Here is a 14,715-nt window from a genome sequence, read left to right as displayed (position 1 = left end):
TATTTGGAGATGAACTGACTTGCCTTAGGCCATCCAGCTAGCAAAAGATGGAGGCAGATCTGTTCTACCTTTTATTTCCTTATCTAAGTAGCTGGGGTCGTACTATTGTTGTTGTTAGGTACCACTGAGTCAGTTCCAACTCATAGCAACCCTATAAAGGGTTTCCGAGTGGCTGCTGAGTTTGAACTCATGACCTTGCAGTTCAAATTGACCTTGACCTTATAGTCTAGTGTTTATCCTACAGTACCACACCAGGATGCCAGCTGGGGTCTTAAAAGCATGCAAGCAGCCATCCAAGGCTCAACAATTGGTCTCTATTTCCTGTAACAACTGAGGAAGAAGGAGATTCCTGAATCAGAGGAGGGAGGAGGCTATGAAATGTGCAGCTAACTGTTACCATGACACTAGAGGAAGGGGATAGTGCCCTGTTGCTGTTACGGAACATTTTGATCTCTGCCTATGGAAGGAATCCTGACCAAAGGGCAGGAGGGGCAAGTGGGAGGCAGAACAGAATTTTAAACCCTCATGAACTCTAGACTTCTGTACCCTTTAGGGTTGGATGTGTCCCTGAAACTATTGTCCATAGATAATCTTTTAACACTTAAACTGAGAAAATCCCCTGAAGTCTTAATAAAACCAAACAGTAAAAAATATAGACTGAGTAACCTCACCCAGCCCTGAGCATTATGCTCTTTTAAGAACTCACGAGACCATATTGACATCAGCAACTTGAAAGATAAGATGGGAGCCTTGGGGGACAGTGGATTGATATTAGGAACAATGCAGAAAAGGAGAATAAGGATAGTTGCACAACTTGAAGAATGCAATCAGTGTCTCTGAGTTGTACATGTAGAAATGGTTGAAATCGGATATGTTCGCAACAAAATAAAACCCAAAATGAGAAACGAGTGGAATCAGGATTTTTTTCCCCTTTTTTGTTGCCCCCTAAATTTTCCATCTAATTTGTTGTCAATTTGACCCCATATACCCCAAACTCAGGAGTCCTGGCGTGGCGCTGTGAGTTAATGCGTCAGACTGCAAAGCTGTTTGAACTGCAAAGTTGGTGGTTCAAGCTCACCAGCTGCTCCTTGGAAACCCTATACAGGGTCGCTATGGGTCGGAATCCACTTGACGGTTCTTAACAACAACAAACCTCAAACTCACTGTTGCAATGTCAATTGTGACAGACAGCAACCCTAGAGGACAGGGTAAAACTTCCCCATAGGGTTTCCAAGGTTGTAATCTTTATAGCTCATAGAAGCACCAGTCAAGAAATCAAACAACATGTTGTATTGGGCAAACCTACTGCAAAAGATCTCTTTAAAATGTTAAAAGAGCAAAGAAACCAGTTTGAGGACTAAGGTATGTCTGACCCAAGCCATGGTATTTTCAATCACCTCATATGCATGTGAAAGCTGGACAATGATTAAGGAAGATAAGAGAAGAATTGATGCATTTGAATTATGGTGAAGAATATTCCCTGAACTGTCAGAACAAATCTGTCTTGAAAGAAGTACAGCCAGAACGCTCCTTGGTAGTGCAGATAATGAGACTTGGTATCATATACTTTGGACATGTCATCAGGAGTCCATCCAAATGGACTGACTTCCCTATTCACTATCCAGCTTTTGCATGCATATGAGGTTATTGAAAATACCATGGCTTGGGTCAGGTGCACCTTAGATTAGACCTCAAGCTTCAACACTTTAAAAAGGTCTTGTGCAGCAGATTTGCCTAATGCAATATGTCGTTTGATTTCTTGACTGCTGCTTCCATGTGTTGATAGTTGATTCAAGAAGAATGAAGTCCTTAACAACTTCAATCTTTTCTCCGTTGATAAGAATGTTGTTTATTGGTCCAGTGGTGACGATTTTGTTTTCTTTACATTGAGATGTAACCTATACTGAAGCCTGTGCTCTTTGATCTTCATCAGTAAATGTTTTAAGTCCTCATCACTTTCAGCAAGCAAGGTTGTATCATCTGCATATCGCAGGTTGTTCCTCCAATCTTGATGCCACATTTTTCTTCATATAACCCAGCATCTCGGATTATTTGCTCAGCATACAGGTTGAGTAAGTATGGTGAAAGAATACAACCTTGTTGCACACCTTTCTTAGTTTTAAACCATTCAGTGTACCCACGTTCTGTTCTAACAACTGCCTCTTGCTCCATGTACAGATTCCTCATCAGCACAATTAAGTGTTCTGGAATACTCATACTTCACAATGTTGCCCATAGCCTGTCATGATCCACACAGTCGAAAGCCTTTGCGTAGTCAGTAAAGCACAGTGCTGCTCAATAAATTGTTTTGATTGAATGTGTTGACTCAAAACTTATTTAAAAAATAAATCTATAAAATAACTGGATGAAATTATCTCATAAGGTCCTTTTAAGTCACACTCCAACTCTGGTGTGATCACGCTCTTCCGGAGCTGGAGAACGACTCAAATCTTCTGAGGGGTTGGAACAACGCCTGAGACAACACACAGCCCATTTGGGACGCCTGTGCGCTAACCTCCCGCGTGTGAGGTTTAGTTTAAGTGCACGTGCAACCACTGGGCGCCACGGTCACGCCCCCATGCGCCAGTGTTGCTCCAATTGGACAGCCCGGTGGGGGTGTGGCCGGAAGAGGTGAGTCATACTGGCAAGGGGGTGGTCTGTAGTGTGTGGAAAACATGGCGGAACGGTTGGGGAAGCGGCCCTGTGGTCCGGTAGGTGACTGTTGGTGGGAAACATCCACCTTCCCAGGCTGGGGAGGGTCTGTGAGAACTAACCGCACAGAGTCCTGTAGCGGGGTCGCGCCACCTGGTCCCTGCTTCTCGCCAATGCGAGGCCGGAAGCGCCAAAGATGCCGCATGCTCAGGGATGCGCATGCCCCGGCTGGGACACCTAGAAGTGGGAATTCGGGTCGGAGCTGGACCGGGGCGGCACAACGTCAGACGTTCCACGCCGGGGACCTTCTGTAGGCATTCTGACTGGAGAGTGGGTTCGGGAGGTGCATCCCTGCTCGCAGTCAGTGGTGATTTTCTCTCTTTTCGTCTCCGGATTCCCAGGACAACTGTAGGCAGGTTTCATTCCCTGAGACTCTACATTTCTGCCCAGTGGGAACTCTTTCAACCAATTACTCGAGCGTACTATGTGCCAGGCCTGGTTCCAGGTACTGGGGGTGTACTGACACTCTTTCGGAGCCAGCAATGTATGGGGCTCCCTGATTACTTCACTACCCCGGTGTTTAGACAGAGGGCAGGGGAGCAGCAGGTGGGACATCTGCTCAGGTGGGACCATTCAGCCTCACACACACACACACACACACACACACACCCCTAATTGCCTTATCTGTCCTACTCCAGGGTGAACATGGTCAAAGGATTGAGTGGCGGAAATGGAAAAAACAAAGTAAGTTGGGAGAGGTTGGTGGCAACTCCTTCCATCAGACCACACTAGCAGTTGGCACACCTGAGCCTTGCGGGGGGGGGGGGGTGTGTGTGCCTACAGCTGTGCCACCTCTTGGTCCCACAGCAATCAAAACCTGGGAAGCTCCCCTTGCTCCCTTCTGGCTGCTCACCCAGTGGACTACAGAGCCAGGGCAGAGCCCTTCTCTGAGGAAACTGACCCTCAACCCCTCCCAGGCCCGCTCCCCTCCCCCAATCCGGATGTTCTCTTTCTCGTCTCCAGAAAAAGAAGAGAAAAAGAAATGGAAGGACCTCAAAATGATTAAAAAACTTGAGCGGCAGCGGGCACAGGAGGAACAGGCAAAACAACAGGAGGAGGAGGAGGCAGCTCTGCAGAGGGAAGACCAGGGTGAGCCACCTGCAGTGTCTGTCCTCTAAAGCCTGGGCCTTTACACCAAACATCCCAAGCATCTTATACTGATTGAAAAACTCAGGTCCAGATAGGGAGGGATTGTTCCCAGATTAGATTGCACAGCAAATTGTGTCCTAACTTCCTACTTAGGCAGATTTCAAGCTTTGGGAGGGACAAACATCAATCACATATTTTATAACTTCAGAATCTTATCATCACAGTGGTAGTTAATTTTTTACTGTCTTATTGAGCTCTTTATGAATGCTGTATTTTCATTTAATTATTTTGGTTTTCATAATAAAATACCTCATTTGATTTTCTCATTATAAACCATACATACTCAAAACAAAATGCCCAAACCAATACTGAGAATGATAAAAAAAAAAGAAAAACTGCCCTTAGGCACTTTGGTGAAGGTTTGTCCAGGCACTCTCTATACATGTAAAAGATTGTTGTTAAGTGCCGTTGAGTCAATTCCGACCTATAGCAACCATGTATAGAGTTTCCAAAGAGCAGCTGGTGAGCTTGAACCACTGACGTTGCAGTTCAAACAAGTTTGCAGTCTGAAGCATTAACCCACAGTGCCACACCAGGAATCCCATGTAGAAAGATACATAAGTATAATTTTACAAAGTGGGACCCTTTTATCCATGGTCTTTTGGAACCTGGTTTTTCCCATTCCACACTATGTCTAGATGTTCTTCCACATAAGTAAGACTGGATCTATCCTAGCAAATTGTGGTTTTTTTCCTTCGCCAGACCCCTAACTGTGGAGGGTCAGGGATCTCCATGTGACTGTTGTAGAGCCTGGTACTGACCAGTAATGATGCAAATAGTGCAGACAACGACTGGATGTGTCATCTATCAGTTTCACACATGAAAGAGTGATTTGATGGTGGTTGGTAGGTACTGTCAAGTCAGTTATTGATTCACTGTGACCCCATGTGACAGAGTAGAACTTCTCCTTTTTCAAAACTTTTTATTGTGAGTTGAGTGAGATCATCAGTTTTACATTCAACAGATCATACCATGCCCTTCAATATAGCGTCACTTATCCTACTTCTTGGAGTCCTGGTGGGGTGCTGTGGATTAATGCGTCAGACTGCAAAGCCGTTTTAACTACAAGGTCTGTGGTTCAAGCTCACCAGCTGCTCCTTGGAAACCCTATACAGGGTTGCTATGGGTTGGAACCAACACAACGACACTTAGCAGCAACAGCATCCTACTTCTTCTCTGTTTCTTATTTCCATTCTTGTTTTCCTCACCTTTATGAATTTTGTCCCCATAGGTTTTTCTAGGTTCTAATCTTTTATGGGAGTCCTGGTGTGGTGCTATGGGTTAATGAGCCACACTGCAAAGCCATGTGAACTGCAAGGTTGGCGGTTCAAGCTCACCAGCTTCTCCTCAGAAACCCTCTAGAGGGTCGCTATGGGTCAGAATCGACTTGACAGCACTTAACAACAACAACAATCTTTTATGAGCCCTGATGTGGCATTGTTAGTTAAGCACTGACTTGGTAACCACAAGGTCAGTGGTTCACCCACCAGCTGCTCCTTGGAAACCCTATACAGGGTCATTTCATAGTGGTTATGAATCACATTGCGAACCTTAAGGTCAGCAGTTCGAAACTACCAACTACTACGGGAGAAAGATGAGGCTTTCTGCTCCCGTAAAGATTTACAGCCTCGGAAACCCTGTAAGGGTAGCTTATGAGTTAGAACCGACTCCACGGCACATGACCATTACCACCATGAGTCTGAACTGTTTTATAGGATGAGCAATGTTTTATAGGATCAAGGATCCAGGTCTTTCTCCGTGGGACCCAGGGGATAGGTTCAGACCACCGATCTTTCAGTTAGTAGGCAAGTGCTTATCTGTTGCACCACCACGGCTCCTTTTGTAATTCCTTCCTGCTTATTAATACTTTAAAAGAGAGTAACTCTCATAACCCCCATTTTACAGCTGGAGATCTGAGGCAGTGAGGGGCTTTTCACCCAAAGACACTGGAGAGTAAATTGATGGGAAATTGATGCTTCCAACCCTGCCTTGGTCCTTCATCCTACTGGAATAATCCTAGAGTGATGTGAATTTGCGCCAATGCTTCTAACCACTCCTTGCCCAGGCATAGGGCTTTGTTGTGGAAAATAGGAGCCTTGGAGAGCACTGAGTCCATTTTCATCCTGGGAAATGGGAATTGGATCTGTTTTACCAATCTCACAGTTACTTCTAGTTGGAAATTCTCTCTGTGCCCTGCGGGCAGAGGGAAGGAGGAGTAAGTGGGGCCCCTCTGACTGACCATGAATCCTCCATTCCTGCCCAGGACGGTCGTATACCTTGAGCGTGGCCCTGCCGGGCTCCATCCTAGACAACGCCCAGTCACCTGAGCTTCGCACCTACCTGGCTGGCCAGATTGCTAGAGCCTGCGCCATCTTCTGTGTGGATGAGATTGTGGTGTTTGACGAAGAAGGCCAAGATACCAAGTAAGTCCTTCTGTCTAAGGACTCAGGGCTGCCTGTGGCCTGGCCTTGCCCCCTGCCTACTTACCTGAAATGCCTGCATTGTAATCACTAGTGGGTAGGGCTGCGAGGCTGGGACACTGACTGCAGAGGAACTGCATGGGAGGAGCTCTAGAGAGAGGCTGGAAACACAAGAGGGTCTCAAGACCCACCTTTTTCTCTCTAGGACTGTGGAAGGGGACTTCATGGGAGTCGGCAAGAAGGGGCAGGCGTGTGTACAGCTGGCCCGAATCCTGCAATACCTGGAGTGCCCACAGTAAGGAGGACAGAGGGTGTACTTTCCCAAGCATGAGTGAGGAGTGGTCAGGGTGCAGATCAAGGTCAAGGCGGCCTCCACTGGGAACGTCCTAAAATCTGGTGTTCTTTTCTAGGTACCTGAGGAAGGCATTCTTCCCCAAGCACCAGGATTTACAGTTTGCAGGTAAAACTAGGCAGGTCTTACTTCCATTTCCTGTGGCTGGTCCCCCAATCACTGAGAAATTATCCTGTCTTAACCCACCCACTGTGTAGTTGGGAAAACAGGCCTGACACGATGGGCATGGTGAGGTCTGTGCTGATGTTAAACAGCAGGTCCCCTGCCACACCCCAGTTCTTCAGCATCTCCCAGACTCCTGGGCCCTCCCCGCCCACAGGGCTACTGAACCCCTTGGACAGTCCTCACCACATGCGGCAAGATGAGGAATCCCAGTTCCGAGAGGGCATTGTGCTAGATCGGCCCACCCGGGCAGGCCATGGTTCCTTTGTCAACTGCGGCATGAAAAAGGTAGGAATGAGAACATGGATACATCTGGCTATGGAGAGGAGGCCAGGTGCATGGGTGAGGAGCCCTGGACCCAGGCATCTTCGCCTCCAAAGCCCCCATTAACTCAGTTGTGGGCCAGAGAAGTGTCAAAAATGGGGCACAATAGATGAAGCTGAGAATGAATTTGTGGTTAGAAAAAGCAAAACAGCAGACAATGGTTTTCATGCTCAAAAGAGACACACAAAATTCAGAATCACTCTAGGTAGGATGAAGGACCAAGCCAAGGGTTGGAAGCATTAATTTCAAGTCTCTTTGGGTAAAAGGTAGAAATGTTTAAAGGTGTAGAATCCCCTCCTCACCAAATAAACAGGCCAAAAACCATTGGCTAAAAGTAAACCAGGATGGCATGGACACACATACTAAAAAGTGCCTTCAAAAAGTGATCATTCAAAAGTTGCACATAACACAAACACCGGTTTTATTCAGAACAGCTCCATGTATTGGGCACTTAGTTCATGTCAGGAGCTGGACAGTGTTTTAATAGTAGCTTTTGTTGATAGAAAGTTTTTTGTTTGACAGATGAGGAAACTCCAGCTCAGAGAGGTAAAGTGACCTCATATTCTTAAAGCTAGTAATTAGCAGAGCCACCACACTAAAAGCCAGGATTTCACCTATTCCTAAGATGCTTCCTTCCTACGATGCCATCCCTGTGTAGGGGGCGGGTCTTCATGTGGTTGGCAGTCACCTGTGGACAGGCTTGGCCCAGGTGCCAGAGAAAGGGGGAGAGGGTCCCTTGTCTACCCCACAGATCTCTGGCATCTGGGAGAGCAGTGACTCCTTGCTAATCCCATGGTATGGCTCCTATTTCTTCTGGTTTCTCTCCTAGGAGGTGAAGATTGATAAGAACTTGGAGCCTGGACTCCGAGTGACCGTGCGACTGAACCAGAAGCAGCTCCCAGGTATTGGGAAGCTTCTCCTACTCTTGTGATGGCCTGACTGACCTGAGGGCTCAGCCACCAACTTCCACCTTGTTGCCCCCTTACCTAGTCTTCACAGATATTCTGCTTCCCCTCCAGAAAGCAAGACCTACCGTGGAAGAGTTGTATCATCACAGGACCCTCGTACCAAAGCCGGTCTCTACTGGGGCTACACTGTCCGGCTGGCTTCCTGCCTCAGTAAGGACCAGGTTTTCTCCTACTAACCCATTCATCCCACTGGGAGGCAGCAGAGACCTTTGTTTAACTCTTAAAGTCAGACTGGAGTCATCATCCTACCAGCTTCTCCTTAGACAAGTGCTTTTCCATTTCTAAACCTGGTCTTCTTGTCTGTATGGTCCGGGATGGCACTGCACTCTGCTGCCGGGAGTGCTGTTAAGGATTTCTGAGAAATGTTGCACAGTTGATTAGTAATGTCGGTTGTGAGATTGGGGATAGAAACAAAAGGGCCCGATCCACTACACTCTTGGAGCCTCTTTCTAGTTCTCCCAGTCTCAAGCAGTTTTGTCTCTACCCCACCAAGTTTCTATGCCAAGATGGCCCTGGCTTCCCAGGAGCCATAGGCAGGCTGGAGGTTGCTCCCTTACCGAAGTACCCTTCTCCATCTCTCCCCGACTCAATATACACTAAAAGCTAAGAGGCTGGTGGTGATTAGGACCCCCACTGAGTCAGCCCCATCCTCAGGTGCTGTGTTTGCTGAGGCCCCCTTCAAGGATGGCTATGACCTGACCATTGGGACATCAGAGCGAGGCACAGATGTGGCCTCTGCCCAGCTCCCTGGCTTCAGGTGAGCATGGCCCAGGGTGTGTGCTGGGGGGTGGGGGTGGGGGGGGGAAGCTCCCTGGCTTCAGGTGAGCACAGCCTCAGGGGGCTAGCAAAGGATTAGAGCTGGGGAACCTGCCTGATGGGGCAAAGTTGTGCAGACCAGGCCCTTATTATGTGCATGGGGGCTGAGAGCTCTGAGGGCTTTGTTCAATGGGGCCTTAGTGAACAGTGTTCCCTTCCCACCCTACCACTGTGGGTATTAGGCATGCCCTCGTGGTGTTTGGGGGCCTCCAGGGGCTAGAAGCTGGAGTGGATGCTGACCCCAACCTAGAAGTAGCTGAACCCAGTGTCCTCTTCGACCTGTACGTCAATACCTGCCCAAGCCAGGGCAGCCGTACTATCCGCACTGAGGTAAGCCTGCCCACCACCACGCACTCCAGTCACCGGCTCTTCCTAAGCTTCAGCCACCTGCATTGTGATGTTGGTAGCCAGAGGCATGCCTTAGGATCTCCCCAAAGGAGGTTGGGGTTGCAACTCTCTTCTGTGGCCCTCCCTGCCCTTCCTGAACCAGCCTTTTCTGGAGATGGTCTCCTTGCTGCCTCTTACTGCAGGAGCTTTGAGGTACAGACAGAATGCCAGTATTGCTGGAAGTGAGGTATCCTGGGTCTTAGTGGCGGCCCTCTGCTCTTGGGCTCAGGAGTGCTCCTCACTGCTCTGCACCTCTGTACAGGGGTGCAGTACATACCTCTCAGTCTGAGACTCGGAATCTGTGAAGCCACTTTGAGGTGGTGACTCACCAGGGTGGTAGCATCAGTCTACCTGTCCCAGAGGGGCTTGTGGACACCAGGTTACACTAGGTTACATGCCAGAAACTCTAACTCCCAGCCTCCAGCGCTAGTACTAAGGGTCAACTTCCTTGGAAAGGAAAGGTGATCCTGGGAGATGAGTGTTACTACTATTACCCCATTTTGCAGAGGGGCAGGCTAAGGAACAGAGATGGTAAGGCTCTTCCCTGGCAGGGCACATAACTGAGAGAAGCCAGGCCTGTCCTTAACCTCCACATAGCCCTGCTGGGGATAGCAGGCCCCAAAGAGCCGAATCCTGGGCTGTCAGGCACTAAAGAAAACCGAGAGCTGGAGAACCTAGCCAGCCTTGGCCCACCCAGCCTTTCAGGCCCCAGCCCATTGTCCTACTCTCTTCCAGGAAGCCATTCTGATCTCCCTGGCTGCTCTGCAGCCCAGCCTCACCCAGGCAGGAGCCCAGCCTAGCTGAAGGTTTTGTCACGATGTCAGAGAAGCCATGGTGAAGCCAAGGGTTCGTGTGGGTCACTTGAACAGATGCAGCCAAAACATGTCTTCAAAAATAACCAACTTTAATGCAACCCAGTCCCATAATTCCAGTTTTGGTCGGCCACCGCCCTCATTTGCTGCCAGCTGTGATGGCCTTGAGGCTGCCTGCCCGTGCCAAGATGTTTGGCACAAAGAGTAGCCCTGAGGCCCGCTCGATGCTCTCAATGGGTACCAGGAAGCGCTCCAGTGGGATTGCCTCATCTACAGGTGCGTTGGGCATCACATAAGAACGGAGCTCAATTTGCCCACCTGCTGCCTCCAGGATCAGCACCTTGAAGAAGTGTGTGGGCACTGCCACATTGTTCTTGCCAATTACCTGGTACTTCACGTAGGACTTCCCATCAGCTTCTGTCCTGTGGGCAAACACACATTCTTTCAGCACTTTTTGGAAGGCTGGGGCCAGGTTGGACCCAAGGCTACTACCTCCAGGAAATCTCTGACTCAGTCTCTATTCATTTAGTGTCAGTGTGAGTCTTCCATGCCTTATCTGGCTTCACCTCAAGGCTGGGATCACTCTTCTAGAGTAGACTAACTTTCATACTGTTTTTTCATGCCCAGCCCTGGGTCAGGCAGAGTAAGAGACAATAAATACTGTTAGATAACCAAGCCTTGTGAACATTCATACTCATCCCAATATAACATCTGATTAACTGTCTGCCTCTTCCTATGGAAAATAAGACACCAATTAGGTAAGGATGGTGATAGGTGAATTCCCAGCTTGGGCTATGGCATGTATTAGGGCCCAGAACATTGGATGAATGACATCTGGGCTTCTCAACAGAGTCCACTCCTCTCCAGGCCAGAAGGGCCAGCTATTTGCCAGGCCCTGGATTAAGCAGGTGACAGCCACACTCCCATTCTATAGGAGAGGACAGTCTCACAGGTCACTTGCTCATGGTTATTCAGGATCTAGATAGGGCCTTTGGACTCAAGAGCCACAACCTATTGCCACACTCATCCCTGGAAAGTCACTGAACTCAGTTCCAGCTGGGAGGCAGAGCTACAAAGGGACAAGAGAGAAGGCTCTAGCAGAGCTTGCTGCAGTCAGAAACCTGTGAAGGGCAGAACAGGAGTGGGGTAGTTGTGGGAAATGGTGCTAGAGTAGAGGGAAGCAGGAGTGTGCTGGGGCAGAGAATTATATAGGTGGTTAAGTCTCGTTGAGTTGGTTCCGACTCAGTGACCCTGTATAGGATTCCATGGAGCAGCTGGTGGGTTTGAATGCCAACCTTGTGGTTTGCATAGGTGCCCAAAAGGTCTCTGCCTATGAAGTAGAATGAGGGGTCTCAGAGGCAGGGACATAAACCTATAAAACCAGAAGAGCTATGTAACAGTGTAGACACAGAGACAGGGGCAAACCTGAACAGGATGAGTGGCAAGGGGATCCCTAGTTTCAGCCTCACCTGGGCAGAAAGAGCGGCCCCGTGCACACATAGACATTTTGGTAGGTGTGGGTCAAGCTGCGGCTGTACTTTTCCAGATTGTTCCAGGCATTCTGGTTGAGGTGGGGCACCTGAAAAGAGAAGTAGGGCCCGGTGGGACTGGGTATAGAACCCCCTCCCATTCTGTCAAGGGCTGCCCAAGGCCCAGGGATGTGTGCCCTGGTACCCAGCCAGGAGTAACCAGCTGGGAACAAGCTAGAGGAAGAAAGTAATTTTCAGGGGAAGAGTCACTTGGTCACACATGACCATGAATACAGCCTGGGTAAAGCTGATGGGGTGAGAGTCACCCCCACTCCATCTAAGATGGAAGGACTAACACCTTCAAGTCTCAGCCTTTTTTCCAAAGAGCTGCAAGAGAAAAAGGACAGAGACCTGGCTTCCTCATTCTTTCCATAGTTCTTTGCCTAACCCTGCTCTGAACCATGTTCAGTTCCTGGCACCCTTTATTTGCCCTTTTAAGATGCAGGCATGAGGGGCGTAGTAGCACCGGTATGGTTAAGCTCTCCAGGCCTCAATCCAATTAATGTCTAGTTGGATGAATGGGTTGGGGCTCTGCTGCTAGGAAGGCGTAAGAAATCAGGTACTTGGCTTCTCTAGCGCTTCATCTAGAGACATCCAGTAGGTGCCTAGTCCTGTTGGGTATGGGGCCAGTGGTAGGGCAGCTTGCCACGGGTGCATTGTGACTAACAACCTGTGTGCAGCAGGCAGGGTAGGACAAAGGCTGAAAACAGGCTCCTATATAGATAGACTGCCTGTTTAGGGCCCACTGTGTGACACTGAGCTAGTCCCTGTATCTTCCTGAGCCTCAGTGTCAACATAGTTGAAAAACCAAGCCCAAACCACTGCCATCGAGTCCATTCCGGTTTATAGATACCCTATATAGGGGGTTCCATGGCACATAACAACAAGACTGCAATTGTGGGTTAATGCCCCAGACTGCAAAACCATTTTAACTGCAAGGTCAGCAGTTCAAGCTCACCAGTCACTCTTATAAAGGGTCACAAATCCTATAAAGAGTCATTATGGGTCAGAACTGACTCGGTATTATTTAAGAAGTCTGCAAATCTTTATGTGAGCAGACAGCTTCATCTTTCTCATACGGAGTGGCTGGTGGGTTTGAACTGCTCACCGCCTAGACCACAGCTCCAGTGTAACAATATATTAACTACAACCTACTGCAAGGTTGGCAACTTAAGCTCACAGCTGCTCCTTGGAAACCCTATACAGGGTCGCTATGGGTCGGAACTGATTCGACGGCACTACAAGACAACAAATAAAAATAACTATAGTTATTTTTTTTTAATGCTTGTCTGGATCAGAGTGTGTTCAGTACATTCACGTGCACTGTGCCTTTAGTTTCCCAACGATACTGTGAGTTAAGTGCCATACGAGTCGGTTCGACTCGTAGTGACCCTATATAGGGTTTTTGAGGCGCAGCTCGTGGATTTGCAATGCCGACCTGATGATTGGCTGTCCAGTGGTTCTCCTACCACGCCACAGAATAATGTCCCCATTATTCAGGGAGGCACCCCATCTCCGTGAGTTGAGTTAACCCGTAGCCGGGCTGCAGAGCAGAGCTCAGACACGCACAGCTCCCTTCCTCCTATGGCGGCGGGGTGACTGGCAAGACTACCCACTCCGAAGGACAAATAGCCTTGGAGGCTGGCCCCCGCCCACCCACCCCCGGGCGCTACCTGGGGCGCTACGTTGCTCAGGTAGAAGGTGTCGTCCATAGCCTTCTGGCTCCAGCGGTGGTTGGCAGCGGCAGCGAGGTGGCCCCGGTCGAAGCCGCTGCCGCGGTAGTCGGCGTTGGTGGCGCGGTGGTACGCGTGCACGGAGTCGTCCTCGCGGAAGTCACACGATTTTCGGTCGCCCTCGCCACGGAGCCGCTCCGGACGCAGCTGCTCCACCACCCAGAGCGCGCTGCGAATTCGTGGGTCGTAGCACAGCACGTAAGACTCGCGACTCTTGAGCTGTGCCAATCCCGGCAGTCCGTACTTGGCTAGCTCGCCCGGGCCGCCGCTCGCCGGTCCCGAGGGCACCGCGGGGAGCGCGGCCGCCGCCGCCACAGGCAGCACGGGTAGCCGACCCAGGAGTCCTGGCGCTGCCTGCGTGGTCTCCCGCCGCCCCCGCCAGCACTCTGCGGCCACGCCCAGCCCGGCGCCAAGCGCCAGGGTCAGACCGGTGCGTAGCACTCGCATAGCAGAGGACTGTGGCCGGAGAGGCAAAGGAACGCCACCGAAGGGGTAGAGGGAACACGGCGGTCTCCAGTCTTGCAGCCGCGAGATTTTTAAACAGGCCGCGCAGGCCCGCAGGGTCCACTGTCAGAGCAGACAGGGATGTGGGCGTGAAAGAAGGGGAAAGTCAGAGCATTACACTCCCTGAAGTTCAGGAGAGTTCGTACTCACCACGGGTGCGGTAATACAGGGGTGCGTGGGTTTTCCGGCACCCTTTATTTGCCCTTTTAAGACGGCTGGCGTGAACGGGGCGTAGCACCGCCACCTCAGCTCCCGATTGGCCACCGTCAGTCTTCCTCCACCCCGCCTCCTTTCCTGGGTCAGTACCGTGAGACTCCGCGCCAAGTACCCAGCAAGCACCGTTTTAGTCGAGTGCGCTGTGGAGTCGGTTCACAGCAACTCTGTACAGGATTCTGAACTCGATCATCTCTGGTAGCGTAGTGGTTACGAATCGGGCTGCGAGCCGCAAGCAATTCAAAACTACCAGCTGTTCCGCGGGAGAAAGATGAGGCTTTTTGCTCCCGTAAAGATTTACAGCTTCGGAAACCGTTACAGGGTCGCTGAGTCGGAACCGACTCCACGGCACATAACAACAATCTTTGTACGGAGCAGCTCTGGTAGCCTAACGGTTACGAATCAGGCTGCGAACCTCAGGGTCAGGAAGTTCGAAACTACCAGCTGCTCCGCGGGAGAAAGATGAGGCTTTCTGCTCCCGTGTAATGTACAGGGTCGCTATATATCGGAACTGACTCCACGGCACAGAACAACAATCTTTGCAGGAGTGTGGTGCGGCGCTGTGGGTTAATGAGCTGGATTGCAAAATCAGTTGAATCGCAAGGTCAGTGGTTCAGGTTCACCAGTCGCTCCT

The 14,715-nt window shown here is 49.9% G+C and overlaps 2 protein-coding genes across 2 annotated transcripts; one reads left to right on the top strand and one right to left on the bottom strand.

The window, feature by feature from the left end:
- The first annotated feature begins 2,668 nt into the window (after nt 1–2,668).
- Nucleotides 2,669–10,094, top strand: LOC102830520 (chromosome unknown open reading frame, human C9orf114). The gene is made up of 12 exons (XM_006834985.1): nt 2,669–2,711; nt 3,351–3,396; nt 3,676–3,801; nt 6,125–6,284; nt 6,487–6,576; nt 6,692–6,741; nt 6,953–7,083; nt 7,949–8,021; nt 8,139–8,237; nt 8,742–8,844; nt 9,086–9,233; nt 10,026–10,094. Exons 1-12 carry the CDS (start codon nt 2,676–2,678, stop codon nt 10,092–10,094), a joined length of 1,131 nt encoding a protein of 376 aa, XP_006835048.1. The 5' UTR covers nt 2,669–2,675.
- Nucleotides 10,095–10,179: 85 nt separating this feature from the next.
- On the bottom strand, nt 10,180–13,811 carry ENDOG (endonuclease G). The gene is made up of 3 exons (XM_006834844.1): nt 13,305–13,811; nt 11,572–11,681; nt 10,180–10,524 (listed from the first exon to the last, which is right to left on the bottom strand). The coding sequence occupies exons 1-3, from the start codon at nt 13,809–13,811 to the stop codon at nt 10,242–10,244; spliced, it is 900 nt and encodes a 299-aa protein (XP_006834907.1). The 3' UTR covers nt 10,180–10,241.
- Nucleotides 13,812–14,715: the final 904 nt, after the last annotated feature.

This window comes from Chrysochloris asiatica, unplaced genomic scaffold (assembly GCF_000296735.1).
Source record: "Chrysochloris asiatica unplaced genomic scaffold, ChrAsi1.0 scaffold00014, whole genome shotgun sequence".
Taxonomy (NCBI): Eukaryota; Metazoa; Chordata; class Mammalia; order Afrosoricida; family Chrysochloridae; genus Chrysochloris; species Chrysochloris asiatica.
This window is presented reverse-complemented; position numbering and strand designations above follow the sequence as displayed.

Excerpts from the sequence above, each read along its gene's own strand:
- LOC102830520 (XM_006834985.1), top strand. The coding sequence starts at position 2,676 with ATGGCGGAACGGTTGGGGAAGCGGCCCTGTGGTCCG. Across the intron at positions 2,712-3,350 it reads GGAAGCGGCCCTGTGGTCCG|GGTGAACATGGTCAAAGGAT; the intron begins GTAGGTGACTGT and ends GTCCTACTCCAG. Across the intron at positions 8,238-8,741 it reads CCGGCTGGCTTCCTGCCTCA|GTGCTGTGTTTGCTGAGGCC; the intron begins GTAAGGACCAGG and ends CCCCATCCTCAG.
- ENDOG (XM_006834844.1), bottom strand. The coding sequence starts at position 13,811 with ATGCGAGTGCTACGCACCGGTCTGACCCTGGCGCTTGGCGCCGGGCTG. Across the intron at positions 11,682-13,304 it reads TGAGCAACGTAGCGCCCCAG|GTGCCCCACCTCAACCAGAA; the intron begins GTAGCGCCCGGG and ends TTCTCTTTTCAG. Across the intron at positions 10,525-11,571 it reads GGGCCGCTCTTTCTGCCCAG|GACAGAAGCTGATGGGAAGT; the intron begins GTGAGGCTGAAA and ends GTTTGCCCACAG.